At 33.4% G+C, this 21,191-nt stretch overlaps 2 protein-coding genes across 2 annotated transcripts in view; both read right to left on the bottom strand.

Moving 5' to 3' along the window:
* The window catches only part of LOC148948151 (uncharacterized), a 430,626-nt gene that overhangs the window by 187,121 nt on the left and 222,314 nt on the right, over window positions 1–21,191 (bottom strand). The gene's annotated exons all lie outside the window — the stretch shown is intronic.
* Window positions 565–6,379, bottom strand: LOC148948152 (uncharacterized). The gene is made up of 3 exons (XM_089095712.1): window positions 6,331–6,379; window positions 5,047–5,217; window positions 565–3,041 (listed from the first exon to the last, which is right to left on the bottom strand). Exons 1-3 carry the CDS (start codon window positions 6,374–6,376, stop codon window positions 1,387–1,389), a joined length of 1,872 nt encoding a protein of 623 aa, XP_088951838.1. The 5' UTR covers window positions 6,377–6,379; the 3' UTR covers window positions 565–1,386.

Raw genomic sequence — 21,191 nt, 5'->3', positions numbered from 1 at the left:
CCTCGTTTTAATAGTTGAAAGTGATTGGAGGGTAAATAACCCCCCTCTCACACCCACCAAGTCCCCAAACAGAGCCAATCAAGATTTCGGGATTCCCATTTTGCTGAAGGTAGTTAAAAGTTCTGGAAATTCGGTATTTGAGCATAGCAACCCCCCACAGCCGTCAGGGCTCAGGTTGTAAGTCATGACCTGGGGGCATATGATTTATTTTATCGAAAGCGTGGTCGTAAAAATTTAGAAAAGGACTTATTCTATTGGAAATTGAAAGGGCTATTGCCCTTTCAATATTTTATGGAAGGGATGGTTGTTTAACTTCAGGAGAGGCCCAGTCTTTATCCCTGAAAAAGACTATGTCCATATAAAACGAAAAGAAATTAACCAAAAGACTTTTTTCAAAGAATAAGTTTAAAAAAAAGTAAAGAACGCCATTAAACCAAAAATTCTTTGAAATGTTTTCAATTTTTTAACTTTAAGAAATAAAAAATTAACTAGGATTTTAAGGAACTAATATCAGCATACGTATATTAAACGGACAATGCACATTTTTTCAGTTAATTCATTTTAATTTTTTTCAGTAAAATACAAATTATATTCTGGCTTTTAGAAAGCATACGGCTTAGAATCCTACTCAGATTAATTTCTGTCCGTTTTGAGTTTGATTTATTTTAATTTCTGTTTGTTTTGAGTTTTATTTATTTATTGAAACTAATTTGTGGTAGTTGTATGCTTGGTAAATTATTTGATTCTATTTTTCTTCATTTTTGGTTTAATGATGTTCTTTACTTTTTTTTTGAAAAACTTACTTTGTGCAAAAAGGTTTTTTGATTAATGACACAAAAGAACAACATGTCGGAGCAATTCGAGGTAGTTCTTGCTAAGTTAAGGCTTTAAGATTTGTTTAAGATTTAATATTTTATTTCATTATTTTCATTATTTTTGTTGCTTAAAAATCCTAATTATTATGCATTTCAGTCTTGGACAATGTAATACAAGCTTAACTTGATAAAATACAATAAAAATACAAGCTTAACTTAACAAGCTTAACTTGATAAAATACAAGCTTAACTTGCGAAAAAAAAAACAGAAAACTATATAAATGTCCAAAGTGCTAATTTAAATGTGAGAATTAGCCAAAGTGGAACAGCTTTAATTCTTCATCAGGTTTTCTTTTTTTAATAAAAATCACTTTTGTTTCAAAGGTTTTGTTGTACAACAATCGTCCAAAACTCCTGTAAGCACTGTTTAATGCCAGTAACATTGCTAAAAATCACAAAAGTTTTTCCACACACATCACATATGAAAGCTTTCTCACCTGTACGGTCTTTGATATGTATTCAAACTGCAAACTTGCGAAAAACACTTCTTGCATACATATCATGTAACTGTCTACTCACTTTGGTGAGTAGAAGCCCTCTTATGCCCTCTTAGGTGCTTGGTCAAATTTCCTGCTCCAGAAAAGGTTTGGTCACATACATCACATTTATACAGTTTCTTACCCGTATGCGTTTTTCTATGGGTGCTCAAATGTGATGATTGAGAATAAGTTTGATGACATACATCACATTTGAATGGTTTCTCACCCGTATGCACTCGTTCATGGGTTTTCAAATGTGCTGCTTGAGCAAAGGTTTTATCATAAACAGCACACATGAACGGCTTCTCACCCGTATTCACTCTTTTATGTGGGTTCAAATTTTGTGCTGTAGAAAAAGTTTTATCACAAATTTCACACTTAAACGGTTTTTCACCCGTATGCACTCTTTTATGGGTGTTCAAATTTGACGCGTCAAAAAAGGTTTTATCACAAACGTTACACTTAAACGGGTTCTCACCCGTATGCATTCTTTGATGGGCGTTCAATGTTACTGCGTGGGAAAATATTTGGTCACATAAATTACACTTAAACGGTTTTTCACCCGTATGCACTCTTTTATGGATTTTCAAATTTGATGCTAGAGAAAAAGTTTGATCACAAACGTCACACTTAAACGGTTTTTCACCCGTATGCACTCTTTTATGGGTGTTCAAAATTGATGCTCGAGAAAAGGTTTTATCACAAACGTCACACTTAAAAAGTTTCTCACCCGTGTGCACTCTTTGATGGGTGTTCAAACCTGCTGCATGAGAAAAAGTTTGGTCACAAACATCACACTTAAACGGTTTTTCACCCGTATGCACTCTTTTATGGGGGTTCAAATGTGACGCTTGAGAAAAGGTTTTATCACAAACGTCACACTTAAACGGTTTTTCACCCGTATGTACTCTTTCATGGGATTTCAAATGTGCTGCTTGAGCAAAGGCTTGGTCACAAACAGTACACATGAACGGCTTTTCACCCGTATTAACTCTTTTATGGGTGTTTAAATTGTGTGGTGTAGAAAAAGTTTTATCACAAATTTCACACTTAATCGGTTTTTCACCCGTATGACCTCTTTTATGGGTGTTCAAATTTGACGCGTCAAAAAAGGTTTTATAACAAACGTCACACTTAAACGGGTTCTCACCCGTATGCATTCTTTGATTGGCGTTCAATGTTACTGCGTGGGAAAATATTCGGTCACATAAATCAAACTTAAACGGTTTTTCACCCGTATGCACTCTCTTATGTATTTTCAAATTTAAGGCTTGAGAAAAGGTTTGATCACAAACGTCACACTTAAACGGCTTTGTATGCACTCTTTCGTGTCGGTTCAAACTTTGCGCAACAGGAAAGGTTTTGTCACAAATATTACACTTAAACGGCTTCTCACCCGTATGCACTCTTATGTGCCGGTTCAAATTCTGCATTTGAGAAAAGGACTTGTCACATACCTCAGATTTATATGTCTTTTTCTTTTTATGAGTTCTTTGATAACTTTTCAATTTTCTATAGATTTTACTTTGGAGGTGACTTTTCAAACTTATGTTATTATATTCAAAAACTTTTCCATCAGATTCTGATACACACAAAATTGAGATAGTGTTTGGGGATGGATTCTTGGAAATAACCAGTGACGTATTTCCCTGTAAGTGAAGTCCAGACACGTGTGGTGAAGTGGGTCCTAAAAATTCAAAAATCAACACAGTCAACCAAATAACACAAAAAATCCGAACTCTTAAGGCTGAAAACAAATACATATATTTCAAAATGTTTTGAAAGTTTACAGATTTGAAAGCAGAAAAAAACAGTATTCCTTTCAGTATGTTTCAATAGGACATCTAATTCAATTTTCAATACCTCTTTTCTCTTTCATGGTGATACTTATATTAGGTGAGACTTATATTGTATTATATGAGACTTATATTGATACTTATATTAGTTTATAAGATTAGTTATTCTAATGGAACGAAAGAGCGAAAATAATTCATCAAAAGATAAAAAAGTATGTCTTGGCATAAATCAAACCATAAGTAAATGAGAGGAAAAATAACAACAAATATGAGGAATTATTATAACAAGAAGAGATGTAACAAGAACAAGAAGAACAAATTCAGGATAATCGGGTCGCACATAGTGACCCGCCATCAGCATTCGGGTTCTTTTTAATCGTTTAAAAAAAATTCCTTTTAAACAAAGAGTAAGGCTGGAGTAAATTGCGAGCACATTTAATTGATGGGTTTTCCTTCTTGTATAGAGACCATTCACATATTTCAGGCTCAAAATTTCTATTGAAGTGTGAAAAATCAATACATTGTTTTAATTCAGATTTCATCGGCTATAAGCGAGCTGTTAAATATAACAATATTTAGGCTATCACTTATAAATAGTCACATGTAACTGCTAACTAGTGATTGAAAACGGAACTTTTAAGAGCTCATGATCGTGTATTTACATGCAGAAAACACGTTTGTTTGGTATACATTAAAACGAACTCTGATTTTTCGTTTTGATTTTTTTTTCATCGTTTTTCACTTTGTATTAAAAGGATTCGTATCTGTGAGAAAAGCATGACTTTCATCTTTTTTTTAATCCAATGAGACCCCCATTCTTCTTCTATCTATATATTTAAATCAACTCGTTCCTAAACAGACAAAAAAATTTTGACCTCATCTGCACAAAATGAATTCAGTACTTTTGTTTGAATCTAGTGTTTTCAGGAAATTAATATTCTACACTAAAAATTTCAGGTAGGCAGTTCAGATAATAACAGCCAATTTTCTGCTTCTTTCAAATTCACCTTGAAATCAAAATAATAGACCGACTTATTTCTTTATCTCTTAATTTGAAGAGAAATATACACTATATATAGCAAGGGAGCATCTTCACGTTTTGGTGACAAAAGATGGTTTGGAAATTGAAAGGGCTTCTCAAGGTCACACGTTAAAGCGTCTTCAAATTCTAAAACAAATTTTCAATTAAACAGACGTATAAAAACTTTAACATTATAGCTTACTACAAAAATGTGACTGCTTTGTATTTTTAGCTACATGTAAAAATGAAAATATACAGACATTATATACATAGATAAAAATAAGTGTATAGGCTACACAGGTTTTTTCTCAAATTGCTTTTTATATACTTTTTATGAAGCAAAAAAAAAACTGATAAACACAACAAAATTCATTAACATAAAATAAACATAAAACTGAAATTCAAAAGACAAATTCATAACAAAGAACTAATAGCTGGATAAGTGTAAATTTAGGATAACAGATTCAATGAAAAAAAAATATTGAATAAAAATTTCTGGTAGGCAGATAATAACAGCCAATTTTCTGCTTCTTTCAAATTCACCCTTAAATCAAAATAATAGACAGACTCATTTCTTTATCACTTAATTTGAAGAAAGATGTCTACAATAAATATAAAATATAAAATGCATATACAATTGTAGTTTTAAGGTTAATTATCAAGCCACTTTAAAATAACAAAACCTTCAAAAATACTTTTTGAAAATTTAAAAATCTTAATCATAGACTGCACAAGCGGTTTGGACAGCGCTTGCACATTTCAAAAGGATAAAACAGAAATTCCATCTTAAGATTAAGTCTCTTAGTTCTTTTTTTGTCCAATAAAATAATATCCAATACATATCAATCAACAAAAATACAATGTTTCAGATAAACCTTCATTGTTACAATATTTGCGTTGCAATTCCTTGGTGTCGTATTCAAATTTACATGGTCCTGAAATATTAGACAAATTTAGCAAGGGAACATCTTCAAGTTTTGGTGAGAAAAGTTGGTTTGGAAAATGAAAGGGCTTCTCAAGGTCACATAGTAAAGCGGCTTCAAATTCTAAAAAAAAAATTAAATTAAACAGACATATAAAAATTTTAATCGTAAAGCTTACTAAACAAATGCAACTGCTTTTTCTTTTTAGTTACATGTAAAATTGTAAATATACAGACATTATATACATACATAAAATTAAATGTATAGGCTATACAAATCTTTTTCAAAATCTCCTTTTTATAAAGCAAAAGAAAACCTAAAACATTCAACGAAGTTCATTAACATAGGACAAAAAAACCCTGGAATTCTTACAATAAAATACATAACATAGAACTAATAGCTGGATAAGGGTAAAACTATGATATCGTACTAAATATAAATTAAATGTTGAATAAAAACCGTACAAACAAAAAATAAAGATTTTACATCTCGACAATCACGAAGAACCAGAACCAATCAATTGGAGTTTTCAGCATTAATTCCAAAACAATAAAATCCCAAATATACTGTCCCAACACTAAATAGCCGAATTCAGCAAACTTTAGTCCTCTCTGAAACGTCTTATATCTTGATATTACCATCTAAAGCCCCAGGACTATCCCTGATTTAGTGGTGACGCATCGTTCGTTATATCAATACAGGGGAGAAGATTGAATGAGAAACAGCTCTACGGGATGATTACTTGACTCACCAAACTTAAAAATAAAATATATAAAGATAAATTTAAAATTTTGTTGTGGAAAAAAAGAAAGGCCACTTATATCACCCCTAACCTGGTAACAGTTCGATCCAAAAACTTATACAGTTTCATTTTTTTTTCTTAGCAACAATTATTTAGAAAGTATAAAAAAAGGGGACGACTATTTTAAAGCCACAGTATCTTTTCTTTTTTCAATTCAATTAATATAAGTTTTAATAATATATTACATTTAAATAAAAAAAACACCCACACACAAATACTTATAAAAAATAAATTCTGAACCATGATCCATATTTATTTAGCCCTTTAGGCCAAACCTGTTGAGGAGACATCAAAAAATTCTATTAGTAAGACCACATAGTGGCGGTCCCCTGTTAAACAGTCGGCTCGAGCTGAAAATGCCCCCAAACAATTCAAATAAAAGCACAAAAACAAAATTTTTTTCCGTTACAGAAAATTTAATTATTTAGAATAACCGTTCTTAATGAAAGAATCCTCAGAAACTGCGATGAGATTAGCCATTTTTGGAATTCGTGAAAATTCGTGAAAGATCTTGGAACGGCGTTAATAAAAATTATGAGAAGTATTATACTATCATCAACACTTGAATACGACACAGATTTAAGTCAGGAAAGTCCTAAAATACAAAAGATATAATGATTAATGGCTAATAATGACTTTTAACTACAACAAAGCATATTTTATCCTTAACACAGTTGAAAGCAGGCCTCAACTCCTTCAGCAGTCAAAGGCAATAGAAATCTGATTATCAATTTTAAGAAGAGGGTGCAAAAATTAAAAATTGTCTTTTGATGTAACTATTTTTAAAGTACAATTGTTAATTTTATTTTACAATAACCTTTCACGGTAAAAAAAAGGAAAATACAGCTTCCAGCTTGTTCTGTTAACAGAATTGTTTTATTAAACTCGCAAAGCCAAGCATTGTTAGATTGAAAATTTTGGTTTAACTCCTATAGTGAAAGCTTTATTCATTATTTAATTGCTTAAAACGCAACAAAGTGTAGGCCTATTATGTAGTAAATAAAAAAACTAGTTTTTCAACTGATAGTAAGAAGCAACAATAAATGTTAAAATGAACAAAAATTATTCTGTACACGAAAGAAACTGTCCCCTCCTCCCTGTGTTACTATTTACGCTAAATTTTTTATCTTTGCAAAAAGTAGCGGTGTGAGAAAGAGTATAACTTTAGCGTCAAGAGCGGAGAGGTGAAGAGAGGACCGCTCCTTTCATACTAGCTCTACAGACTCATTTCGCCTCATTTTAATGTTTAATGCTTCTCCTTGCTTGCAGTTAATTTTTTTATTTACTTTTTTGTACATTATTGAATTAATACAGGTTTTGATTTTGGCTCACCGTACATGAATAATTAAAACAAAATTTGCAAATTAATTTTACATTTATTTGGTTAAATGGCTTTTTCGAAAGTTTTTTAATTTTATTTACAAACGTCTTTATTAGTAATTAGTATACATAACCTACGAATTAACTTACGTAACGAAATTCTATATTCATATTTTAAATACATATATTAGAGGGTTTGCACCCTAGTCAATACCTTGGTCTTTACGCTAAGTTGGAATTCTGTTCAAATTCTTTAAAAATGATCCCTGAATCACAAAGTCCGCTAATTAGAATAAATAGCTCTTATGAAAGTACTCAAAAATCTTTGGCTTGAAGAGCGAGGTATTGACTAGGGGGCGAACCCAATCATATACGTAATAATTTCTGTTGGTTTTCAGTTTTGATGTTACTCCTTACTTTTAGTTGAAAAACTTTGTTTTTTTATTTAATTCCTGATCATTTTTTTTTTAAATAATGCTTGGAAATCCGGCACCACCTGAATAGCAATGTCCCTTGACCCATGAAAATTTCTTCCATGGAAAGATCCTGCCACATAACCCCAACCTCCCCCCACCCCTCCTACCAGAAAAAAATCCCCCCTAAATACGTCTTTAGACTTCAAAATAACCAATACTATATGTAAACATTGGGTAAAATTCATACCTTTCAGCCCTCCCCCCGGAACTTATGTGGATTAAGCCATTTTAAAAGACATATTTATGGTGTTTTCGAACATGCTATACAATGGCTATCTCAAAATTTTGATTGGGTGACTTTGGGAAAAAATTAGCGTGGGAGGGGCCTAGTTGACCTCCTTTTTTTGGTCAGTCAAAAAAGCCAAAAAAACTTTTCATGTCCACTCAAATGAGCCCTCCCACTATATTCTCTTAACAATGGGTGGAAACGATAAACCCAGGAAAAACAAAAACAAAAAAAAATAAACACACGTCCAGGATCTTTCTTCTGGCAAAAAAAAAAATACAAAATTAAACATTTTTACAGAGAGGACCTTGAAACCTCTACAGAAGGGTTCTCTGATACGCTGAATCTGATGATGTGATTTTCATTAAGGTGTTATAACTTTCAGGGGGTTTTCCTTTCTTCGAAAATAAGGCAATTTTTCTCAGACACGTAACTTTTGATGGGTAGGACTAAACTTACTAAAACATATATATTTCAGATCAGCACTGAAATCTGTTTCTTTTGATGTATCTGTTTCTATTAATATTCCGTTTTAGAGTTAAAGAGTTTTTGTAAGCGAAAAACTGTTTTATATGCCATAATTTGTTTTTCCAGGACTTTATATCTAGCTGTTCTTACTTTTTAGGGCTTCAAGAATGTGACAATAGAAAAAACAAGTTTTTTAAACTGAAAGTAAGGAGCGACATTAAAACTTAAAACGAACAGAAATTATTCCGTACATGAAAGGGGCTGTCCCCTCCTCAACGCCTCGCTCTTTATTCCTTATATGAAAGGGGCTGTCCCCTCCTCAACGCCTCGCTTTTTACGATAAATTTTGACTTTCTAAAAATTTTTTTTTTAAAAAAATAAAAAACTTTAGCTTAAAGAGCGAGGCGTTGAGGGAGGATATACCCCCCTAAATATATATTATATATATATATATATATATATATATATATATATATATATATATATATATATATATATATATATATATATAAAATTCAGGATTTATTTTTACCATAAAGGGGGGAGGAGGGGGTGAAAAAGTGAGGTTGTTTTAGAAAAGATTTAATCAAGCATTTATAAATTTTAAAATTAGTTCCACTAATTTTAAAATGTTCCCTTCTGAGGAAAAAACTACTCAGACAGATTCATCAACACTTGTCTGAATTTACTGGGGGCCAGCATCCCCCCTCCACAAAAAATTATACAGCACAAAAAATTAATATATATATATATATATATATATATATATATATATATATATATATATATATATATATATATATATATATTAGGGTGGTCCTTATTTTTCAAGGTAGGATTTCTCCAGCAGGCACCCCCTAATCTTGTTTCTATTGTTAAAATACCACAGAATCCCAAAAAAGAGCCAAATATATTGACATTAAGAGGTCCCTACCAGAGGTTAAAGTTTTTGGTTACTGCATGCTCATTGCTCATTGCTGCATGTCTTGCACAGTTTTCAACAGTCAACCCTACACTATAGTACAGCATGGTAGCTTTCTGAACTGCTGGACTTGTTTACTTCTTTATCTGCAGGCTTCCCACAATGCATTTCAACACAGGACACCATTTTTGTTGTATGCAATGTGAGGGAAAAATGCAAATTTCAGGTTTTTTTTTAGTTTTATGAACTGCAATATATTAATTATGCTTCACACTGACACAGGTAACTTTATTAACCGATACTTGGTTGCAGATACACTGACACTGACACAGCAATGAGTGACGGCATAGACTGCATGGTTTGTATAAGTGACAGTACTGATGCAATATTAAAACCGACTATAAGAAGTGAAACAGACATATGGCTCATCAAGCAATTATCAGACCCTCTGATTTCAACAAAACTACCGTCGAAGAAGGAGGTCATGGCGCTATTCTATCACTACAAGCAAGTGACGAACAAGACAGTTTGTGAATCAGCACATTCCACAGCCAATGACGTTCTTGCAGTTTGGGCAAAGGCACACATTCCGACGAGGCTCAAGAAACATGTGGTAAACAAAATTCAGTGTCTCTTTAGGGAGTATGACAACCTGAAGAGAAATAAAGAAAACAAAGCTAAGCGTTCTGAGACACTGAAAAAGAAGGAAGAAGAGTGGAAAGTGGGCCTCGACGTTTTGTTTGACATTTCCCACGCCAACGCAATGGAGATGATACGTATTCAAGAAGACCGTGAGTTTCTGTTACCGCAGCGGGAACCAGGACGCCGGGGAAAGATGGGCAGTGTCGACAAGGTTTTAGAAATAAAAAGAGCATCATCTCAGAAAAGGAAAGAGTACCATGACATAAAAATTGAGAAGGAGACGCAAGAAAGAACAACAAGAGAAAAGAAAGTGACACTGGAATCATCATCTGACAGTGACACTGACAGCAAAAAAGGTCAAGAAATTAAAGACCCTGAAACAGAAGATATAAAACCATCAACCTCAGCAAAACGTCAAAAAAGAGGACGAGTATACATATTGGATGACAAAATGTCAGCCTGTCTGGATGTGGCTAAAGTTAGTGACATAAGTGCTGCATCACTTCTTGTTCCGACTCTGCAAAACCTTGGTTATGATCCTGCTGAATACAGTGTCAATCACTCTTCAATTTGTAGAGACAGGATGAAGCAGCGCCAGGCAATAGCTGAAAATCTACAACAGGAGTTTAAACCAACAGTTCCTCTAACTATTCACTGGGATGAAAAACTCCTAGAGGATATATGCAGCAGACATATTGTCGATCGCCTTCCAATTTTGGTCTCCGGAGCAGGTGTAGATCAGCTTCTTGGTGTTCCAAAGCTAGCCTCGGGAACTGAACAAGCTTCTGCGGCAGCAGTTTTTGAAGCAGCTGTGGCTTGGAACATTACAGATAATGTAAAGTGCATGTGTTTTGACACCATATCTGTCAATTCCGGTCCAAGAAATGGTGCTTATATCCTTCTGGAACAAAAACTTGACAAGGACATGCTTTGGTTTGCTGGTCGAAATCATATCTTAGAAATAGTCTTGCAAGCAGTGGTTCTTCATTGCCTTGGTCCTAGCAAAGGCCCAGAGATAACAATTTTCAACTGGTTTAAGAACACCTGGCAGTATATTAACAGAGCAGACTTTCAGACAGCTTCATCAGATGAGGGTGTGTTTACAACTGTTTCACATGTAATCACAGATATCATAGCATTTGCTGAGATGCAGACACTACTGTATCAACCCCGTGATGATTACCGTGAGCTTTTGGACTTGACAATCATATTCCTTGGTGGCACGCCATCTAAGGGAATCTCGGTCAGAGCTCCATCTGGGCTGCATCAAGCAAGGTGGATGGCAAAGGCGATCTATGCACTAAAGATCTGGATGTTCAGAAGTCAGTTCAAACTCACGAAAAGGCTCTTGCTGATATTTGTCAATTCACTGTGATCATCTACGTGAAAGCATGGTTTCGGGTATTGTCAGCACCATCAGCCCCTCGCATTGACCTACAACTTCTAAAGGACATTTACAGCTCCAGAAAAATATCAGAATCGATATGAAAAACTGCCTTGAACAAAATAATAAGACAACTATGGTACTTATCAGAGGAATTGGTGGCACTCGCCTTCTTTGACGACAAAGTATTAAATGACACAAAACATCATATGGTTACGGCTCAGCAAACATCAAGAGCAGAGCACCCTCTGAAGAGGATAGCAGTGGACCCGCTGACACTCGGGGAGAAGAAGTAAGAAAACGTTGTCACGCAGAATACCAACAGATTCTTCAGCATTACCGGACTGCCTTCATCATTCCTCACTAAGAACATTGATCTGTGGTCAGTTGACGAAGACTACCAGACAGTTAAAAATATAGTTCACAGCATGAGGGTAATCAATGACATTGCTGAACGTGGTGTTGCACTGATGGATGACTATAACAAACTGCACACAACATCTGAAGAACAGAAACAGTTCCTGTTGCTAGTTGTTAAGGAGTACCGACAGCATTAAAGTGATCAAACCAAAAAGACACTGATAAACCAGTCAGAAGCGCATATGTGAACTGTGTAGTTTGACAATTGAAGTGACTGGACACTATTACTATTACTAGACAGTATTGCAAATCACTTATTTTCTGTTTAGTGCACAACAACTCAACAGTCATGTTTGATATTGTTAAATTAAAAGGCATTATTTTGCGCTTTTCTTTTTATCAAAGCTTACTTAAACATTTCTAATAGTTATAGTAAGGATACCTGAAATTGAAAATTATGCCAAGATTTTTGTTTATTATTCAATTATAATCAGAATGGAATCAATTCAGACCGTGCCCCATAAAAAAAAAGAGTAAAAAAAAAATTTTCCATCTCTTAAGGACCACCCTAATATATATATATATATATATATATATATATATATATATATATATATATATATATATATATATATATATATATATATATATATATATATATATATATATATATATATATATATATATATATATATATATATATATATATATAATTCAGGATTTATTTTTACCCATAAGGGGGGGGGGGGAGAGGGGATAAAAAAGAGAGGTTCTTTTAGAAAAGATTTAATCAAGCATTTAGAAATGTCCACCAGAACTTTTCTTAATTTACCAGGGGCCAGCATTACCAAACAAAAGATTCTATAGCAGTTAATTCTCCCAGAACATTCTGTCCCTATGGAAAATACCAACCTTACATAAAAATCCCCAATACATAAATTTGAGCAGCATCAGAGAAAGTAGAAAATAGGTACATCCAAATGTCAATCAGATGCCATGAAGGGTAACAAAACAACCAGATATAAAAAATAGTTTTAGGACAGAGGCTGGTTGGTGTCCAATCCCTTTTAACTAGTAAAAAGGACTAGAATTCTCAATTTGCAATCCACTGAGCATCCTCTAAAGCTTCCAAAAAGGGGGAGATTAAAGAGGAGGAAGGGACAGCACCCCTACTATATAGAATATTTTCTGCTGGTTTTAGTGTATATTGCTAATCATTACTCAAGGATGTCTTGGCATTAAATGCACACTTTGAAGCATTTCCCCACCCCCTAACAAAAGTGGAAAAGGATATAGGTAGGGATAGTTGTCCTCTAACCACTTTATAATCTTAAAAAGGGCACTGGAACTTTAAATTTTCATATATAATAAGCCCAAATACAATGTTTATAAGACCGACCTTCCTATAAAAACTTTATATCTTAACAATTGACAATTTGCATAGCTTACAGCCCTTGCCCCAGGGGCTGAAAGGGGGTGGGGGCAATTCCCCCTAACCTTGAGGCATAGATATGATATTTGGACTATTTTGAATAAAACAGCTTCCTCCATGTTTTGATTGAATGGGTTTGAGGGATGTAAATAGTGTTGCCAGTGGCTTGTTGCCTTCAAATCAATTTGACCCATAAAAAAGGGCACTAGAAAATAAGCTCTATTCAAAGTGTATACCCCCCCCCCTTTCATCTGAAGTGCTTCTGGGAAATCAAGACAAGTAATGAATTGAACCCTTATGGCTCTTGCCATTAGGCAATGCTAAAGTGTGCCTCTGGCTTACATGGGCAAGCAGGGCTAGATCTAAGGGGGGGGGGGGTGAAGGGGGCAAATGACCTGAGTGGCATGTCCATTGAGGAGCAAAACATGCTAAAATTGCATTATTTATGGATCAAACTTGTAATATTTTCAGTAGTGGTGGTGTAGCAAGGGGCAGTGGGGGCTATATTTGCCCCCAATAAGAAAAAAGCCAAGTCCAACTCTGTATGTATGTAGAACTTTCAATTTCCCTTCTAATGAATATATGAAACTTTATATGAAACTTTGACCTTTTTTAAGGTTGAAGTAGTGTCAACACAATAAAGAAACAGAAAAACATTTTAAAATAGCTTACACAACTTATTGTGTTTCTATTAGCCAATGAATATATAATATACTAAAAAAAAACAGAAAAACATTTAAATTATTGTTATATAATGGTCAAAATTTTCTCACTAATCACATTATCAAGTTTTCTCATGTTATTATACATTTATAATATTACACTTTGGTGAATTATGCCCTCAATGTCTTTCATAACTCAAATTAAAATGTCTCCCCCCCCCCTAATTTTTTTGGCATTCACTAAAGTTTTAAGCCAAAATTTTGCAAAATTGGCATAAATTATGCAAAATTCCAGATTTCTGTATAAAAATTTGACAGAAACATGGTATAGTATCGATTCAGTAAAGTCTATGATGTTCGCCGCCCCCCTCTAAGGGAAAGGGGCGTGGGATGCCCCGGTGCCGGGGAACTATAGTTTGAGCTGTATGTTATGGTTTTAAGAATCTATATGGATTAATAACTACTTTTTGCAGTTTTCTGGTTTTTAATGTTTTTTTCAGATTGTCATTGTGATTTCTTCTCTTAAGCCCTGTTTGTGACTTGCAATTCTTTATAATTCACTGGATGAAATTCTTTCTTTATAATTTACAGCAGCTATTGGTTAACCATATTTGGCATTAATTTAGGACCAGTACTGGTGATAAGAAGACATATTAAAAAAAACAGTTCTTACTTCATAATATGCAAAATTAGCCTAGTTAACATATTATTCAAGGGGAACACCTTTATCCTCACTATTTTCTTTGTTTTTCCAGTTTTACAATCAGATTTTACAACATTTTGTCTTTTCTCCAAGTCATGAAAATTGTTTTAAACAAACACTCAAGAGCCATCTAGCTAATCTAACCTAGCCTAAATTTATTAACATTAACCTATTTATTAACATTAGCCTAGTTATCGTTTTGGTAGATGGAAGTGATGGTGTTTAACTTCCCTATATAGAATAATTGAAAACAGAAAAATACAATCAAATGTTTATTTTACACAATTTTGTAAAAAATAATTGTACAACAGTGAAAATAGTAATGATAAAGATGCTCCCTCTGGAAAATATGTTAACTAGGGTAAAAAACCTTTTTCTGGGAAAGACACCTTTCATTGGCATTCCAGAAAATAGCAATGGGTTTTTTGACCGCCCCTATTTCACTACAGCATGATGCAATGTGAGAGCAGTAACAGGAACCTCTGCCTTCTTGGTCAAATTTTTACCAATAATTTGACAGCATAAATGAAAAATGTGGTCTCTTTTGACAAGCAATTGAAAAGAAAAAATTATATTTAGCCTAATATTTTTGATTTATGGAATGAACATTGAGCAATAAAAGTTACATTTTTAGAAGTAGAAGAAAATCAGCTTTCTGTTAATATGTGAATAAAACTGAAAAACTAAAGTGTTTGATCTTAATTAATTTTAATAAAAACCATATTAATATAAAGCTTAGATTATGGAAAAATTCTACTTTTGGCTATCTTGGAAAGGGTTAGGTTAGGAAAATGAAACTTTCAGGGATGGGTCTACAGGCTAAAGTATGTCCCAGGAAGGTATTTTGAAGTACCTACATCCACTGTTTCTCCCTCTAGAGGGTCCTGAAATTTGTCTACATGACAGGTCTATTAGCTATTGAAATTTTGACCAAACAACATTTTACCTCAATTTTCAGTGATCTGTATCTTTTTCTCAGGCCTTAGTTCTGAAAATGCAATTCCTGTTATTTCAGTGAAATTTAAGGTACATCAATTTTGTTTTTTATCCAAAATTTAGGAAATGTGTTTGCATAGCTTTAAAACCATATAAATTGGGATTGAGCAAAGTTGTGAAGCTGAAAACAATTGTGCTGATACTTCATTTAAGCATAAGATCTATTTTCCACAGTTTCACTTTTATAATACACAGATTTTTTAAGGTCATATAAGGTTATACCCTCTAGAGGGAGAACAAGTGGAGGTAGGTACTTTGAAATACCTTCCTGGGATGTATTTTTAGTCTGTACACCAATCCCTAAAAATTCTATTTTCTTAACCTGACCCCTTTCCAAGATAGCCAAAAGTAGCTAAAGTAGAATTGTATTGTCTTACATAATTTTACTCAATTCTATATTGTTTTTTTTACCCAACATTATTTTGCATATTATGAAGTGAGTATTGTTTTCTTAACAAGTGTCCTAATGACCAGTACTGATCCTGAATTTATATCCAATATTTTCTTTTTTTTTCTTCAATTTTAAATGAACTTAAATATAATTTAGTCAATAATAATAGGGCTATGGGTAAATTTTTACCAAATCATATTATTGACTTATGAATAAAGTAAACATACCAAACAATGCCTTTTTTTTATGCTCTTTCCAGTAAAATACTACTTAAGCTACTTTTGGTTATCTTAAAAAGGGGCAAAGCTAGGAAAATGGGTCTACAGGCTAAAATATGTCCTGTGAAGATATTTTGAGGTACCTACCTCCTCTCCTTCTCTCTCTAGAGGGTCCTGACCTTTGATGACCTTTAAAAATATGTGTGTTATAAAAGTGAAACCTTGCAAAATAGATCTTTGGCTTAAATGAAGTACAACAAAATTTTTTTCAGCTTCACAACTTTGCTCAAACCCAATTTATAAGGTTCAAAAGATATGCAAATAAATTTCCTGTATTTTGAATAAAAAACATCGATATGGCTTAAAATTCTACTAAAATAACAGGAATTGCATTCTAAAAACTAAAGCCAGAGAAAAAGAAACTGATAACTGAAAATTAAGGTAAAATGTTGTTTTTGTCAAAATTTCAATAGGCATAGTCATGTCATGTAGGCAAATTTCAGGACCCTCTAGAGGGAGAAGGAGTGGAGGTAGTTACTTCAAAATACCTTCCCGGGCATACTTTAGCCTGTAGACCCATCCCTGGAAGTTTCATTTTCCTAACCTAACCCCTTTCCAAGATAGCCAAAAGTAACAAAAGTAGAATTTTACCCTCTTTCCAAATATAATAATCATTTTCTCAAAAATGAATTTTACCTCCACCCCTATTTATACCAATTCAGGGTATATATTTGCACATTAGGGGGATGGGGGTAAATTTTAGGTAAAGTTCTACAAAATCATATTATTGAGTTAGGACTAAAGTGAATACACCATTTGATGGCTTTTTTTTTATGCTGATTACAAATATAATAAGCATTTCTATCGGAAATGAATTTCAGCCCCCCTCCCCCTATATATGCCAATTCAGGGTTAGGTTAGGTAGAGCCTATATAAGGGAGGGGGGCTGAAATTCATTTCTGATAGAAATTCTTATTATATTCGTAATCAGCATAAAAAAGGCATCAAATGGTGCATTCACTTTATTCCTAACTCAATAATATGATTTCATAGAAATTTACCAAATTTTATTTCTGATGTAAATGAGAGATAAGATTAAACTTTCCCTCCACCCCCCTAATGTGCAAATATATACCCTGCATTGGTATATATAGGGGTGGGGGCTAAAATTCATTTCCAACAAAAATGATTATCATTTTCATAAAATACATAAAAAAAGGCAGGTCAATATCTAGGAAATCATATTATTGAGTTAGGACAAAAGTGAATACACCATTTGATGCCTTTTTTTATGCTGATTACAAATATAATAAGCATTTCTATTGGAAATGGGTTTCAGCCCCCCCTATATATGCCAATTCAGGGTTAGGTTAGGTTGGGTTAAGTATAGCCTATATAGGGGGGGGGTCAATATCTAAAAAATCATATTATTGATTTAGGAAAAAATTGAATACACCATTTGATGCCTTTTTTATGCTGTTTACAAATATAATAAGAATTTATATAAGAAATGATTTTAAGCCCCCCCCCCCTATATAGGCCAATTCAGGGTTAGGTTAGGTATAGCCTATATAGGGGGGGGGGCTGATATTCATTTCCAATAGAAATGCTTATTATATTCGTAATCAGCATAAAAAAAGGCATCAAATGGTGAATTCACTTTATTCCTAACTCAATAATATGATTTTGTAGATATTGACCAAAAGGCATTGCATGATATATTCACTTTATTTGTAAGTCAAAAATATGATTTGGTAAAAATTTACCAGACTATGAAGAACCTTTAGGGGGAGGGTGCAGGAATTAATTGTCCAAAACACAACACATTTCTTTATCTTGTTCTAGCATGTCACCTTCTGAAGAGAAGCTATTCTAGATCTTTGCCTATTTTGAAAAAGAAAGGCAGGGAAGGAGCAAAATGTAAAGTTAAGGGAAGATTATGTTTGGAGTTTTAAATCGGAAGTTCAAAAAAGAATAATCACTCTTTGGTAGTATAGTGTTTCTTTATGGTAGTTAGTAGTCCAATCTTTATGCATTGAAGCTATATTTTTATGCCATAACATGCATCAACCTAACTTTAAAATCTTAATTATTGAATTAGGCTACCTGTTGAAAATAAAACTAATATGTTCAAAGTATAAAAAAATAATTTTTTACCTTTTTTACTGGGCTTAACCTTTCAGCTCAGCTAATTGATTTAAGTTTGAATGTAGATTAGTCTTTAACCACATATTTAAGTTTGTAGATTGTAGGCTCCGTAGATAAAGCCATCTATTTTATATTCTTAAGCGGCGTTCACAATCGTGTCTAGCTAGAATCCCATGTCTAGACACGTGTCTAGCCAGAATTCGAAGTCTAGACAACGATCTTTCACAATTAAAATTCAGTGGTTAGCTAAAACTTCAGATTTGGTTTCATATTGTCATTTCAAGACAATCAAGGGAGCTTATGCGGGCAAAACTTTCAAAATTGTAATCCCTATTTTTACTATGACAAGGCAATGGATGAGATGAGCGTAACAGTTACTTAGGAGTGATTAACTAATAAGTCTGGTGTTGCTTATATGCTTAAAATAAAAAAAACAATTCATTAGAAAACAAAAATTTAATTTCAGTTTAAAATGTAACTATAAATGATGAAAATAGGAGAACTTGACACATTCTGATTGGCTGTAATCGAAAATCCTAGACATTGAGTTCTAGAGTCTAGAACTCAATGTCTAGCCAAGCGCGTTATCTAATGTTTCTAACTATGCACTGAATTTTGCATGTGTATAGTGGACACCTAGACTTTGAATTCTTGCTAGACACGTATCTAGACACGGGATTCTAACTTTATTTATTTGTTGTTTCAAATTATAGAGAGCAAACCTTTTAAAACTATTTTGAACAAGTTTTTAATTAGATATTTAAAAATCATTTTCATAAGTTAGTTTTTTTTTCAATTGTTTAATCCATAACTATATTAACAGTAAAATCATCAGTTGGTTTTCTAGTGAAACTTAATAAAGAAAAACCAAGTTTTTTTTTCAAGTGAAAGTAAAGAGGAACATTAAAACTTAAAACGAACAGAAATTATTACGTATATAAGGGAAGTTGCACCCTATTAAATACCTCGTTCTTTACACTAAAGTTTGACTTCTTGTTCCAAGTATTTATGAATGACTCCTGGAACACAAGGGCCGTTTAATTAGAATAATAAGCTTTTTTAAAGTTCAAAAAAGAAATTTACCGTAAAGAGCGAGGTTTTGATGAGGAGACAATCCCCAAAAATACGTCATAATTTTTGTTCGTTTTAAATTTTAATATTCCGCATTACTTTCAGTTGAAAAAATATTTTTTAATAACTGATTATTTTAAATAACACCGCGAAAATCCAGCTTCCCCTCAATGGATAATTCCCTTCCCCCACGAAAAGTTCCTCCATGGAAAGCTCCTGTTACACAAACCTCCCCTCCCATCCTCCAGAAAAATTCCCCCGAAAAATATATGTAGACTTCCCAATAGCCTACACTACATGTAAATAATAGGAAATGTTCATAGCATGCAGCCCTTCTTCCGGAGGCTGAGGGGAGTCAACTATCCTTAGATGTAGTTACTAGATCTTTCGACTATGCAAAACAAAATAGCTATTTCAAAATTTTGATCTGACAGCATTGGGAAAACAGAGGTATGGGAGGGCGGCTAGCGGCCCTCCGATACTTTGGTCACTTAAAAAGGGCACTAGAACTTTTATTAAGATTAATTTATGTTTTATGGGCATTTCCCCTTTTTTAAGCAGTGTTCAAGCCATTTTTCAACCATTGAATTCAAGTATTTAAGCTAAAGTTTTTTTTTAGGTCACCCATGTCCAACACGGAGTTCAACACGGACTGTGCAAATTATAATCGTGTTTTCATGCACCTGATTTGAAACGTGTTTTGAGCGGCTTAAAAGTTCCTAGATGCTTGGAAGGTCGCCCGGGTATTTCCTGCTTTAAAACCTCCTCACCCATCTGGTGACCCCAAGTCTTACCAACCTATATCTGTTTTACCAGCTTTCACTAAAATCATTGAAAGACATATTTTGTCAAGAATTGAGTGGTTTGCTGAAATTAGTAATTTATTTCCAAATGAACAAAAAGGCTTCAGAAAAGAAAATAGCTCTGTGGTTAACATCACTTGCCTTGAAACTGATGTTTGTGAAGCTCTTAAAACCAGACAGGCCAGAATGGAAGTGCTGTTTGACTCGTCAGATGCCTAGAGAAATGTAGTCCATGATAAGTTAATTGATCTTTTTATTAGCCTTCATATTCCATACTCTTTCATAAGTTTCATGAAGTACTTTTCAAGAGATAGAAGTTTTTATGTTCAAGTTAGTGAGTATAACGGAGAGATAAGCCCCATTTCTAGAGGTCTTCCTCAAGGAATGATTATGAGTTCCTTTCCATTCGAATTGTATGTTTCAGAATTCCAATTATCTCACTCATTGTTTGGCCTTTACGCAGATGATTTAATTATTTGAAAGTCCGAAAAGGATTTTACACTTCTTCAAAGCCGTATCCGTTATGATATAGGATTAGTAAAGAGATTCTCTTCAGCTTTTGGCTTTCCAATTTTGAATAGTAAAACCGAAGCCATTATATTTACTAATTGCTCAAGAGATCCTCAAAAATTCGCTTCACATCTTCTCTAGTGAAATTCCATATTGCAACTCAGTGAAGCTACTTGGCCTATCTATAGATTATAAAATGTTGTGGCATGCAGATAAAAATTCTTTGAAATTCATGATCATTCGGAGACTTTGTGTTCCAAAGATACTAGCTGGAAGAAAATGGGGATGCCTCACTAAAGCTATTTTGGATTTTTATAAATTATATATCCAACCTTATCTAAAAAATGGTATCCAATTCTTCACAATTCGTTCATCATTAGGATTTACACCCTGGAGTCTTTTAACTATTCTACCGTTTAAAGGACTCTGGGGTCGCACAGTTACACTCCTCTGTCTAAATTAAAAGAACTGTATGGTTTCCGAAAATGTTTTCGCATAGGATTTTACACACTGACATCCAAAAGAACTACATTATTTCTTTTCTCAAAATTTCCTTATATAGC

This window comes from Artemia sp. Qi Xiang Cuo, chromosome 10 (assembly GCF_049724085.1).
Source record: "Artemia sp. Qi Xiang Cuo chromosome 10, ASM4972408v1, whole genome shotgun sequence".
NCBI classification, from domain to species: domain Eukaryota; kingdom Metazoa; phylum Arthropoda; class Branchiopoda; order Anostraca; family Artemiidae; genus Artemia; species Artemia sp. Qi Xiang Cuo.
The sequence above is the reverse complement of the archived record's forward strand: the minus strand, read 5'-3'. Positions and strand labels throughout refer to the sequence as shown.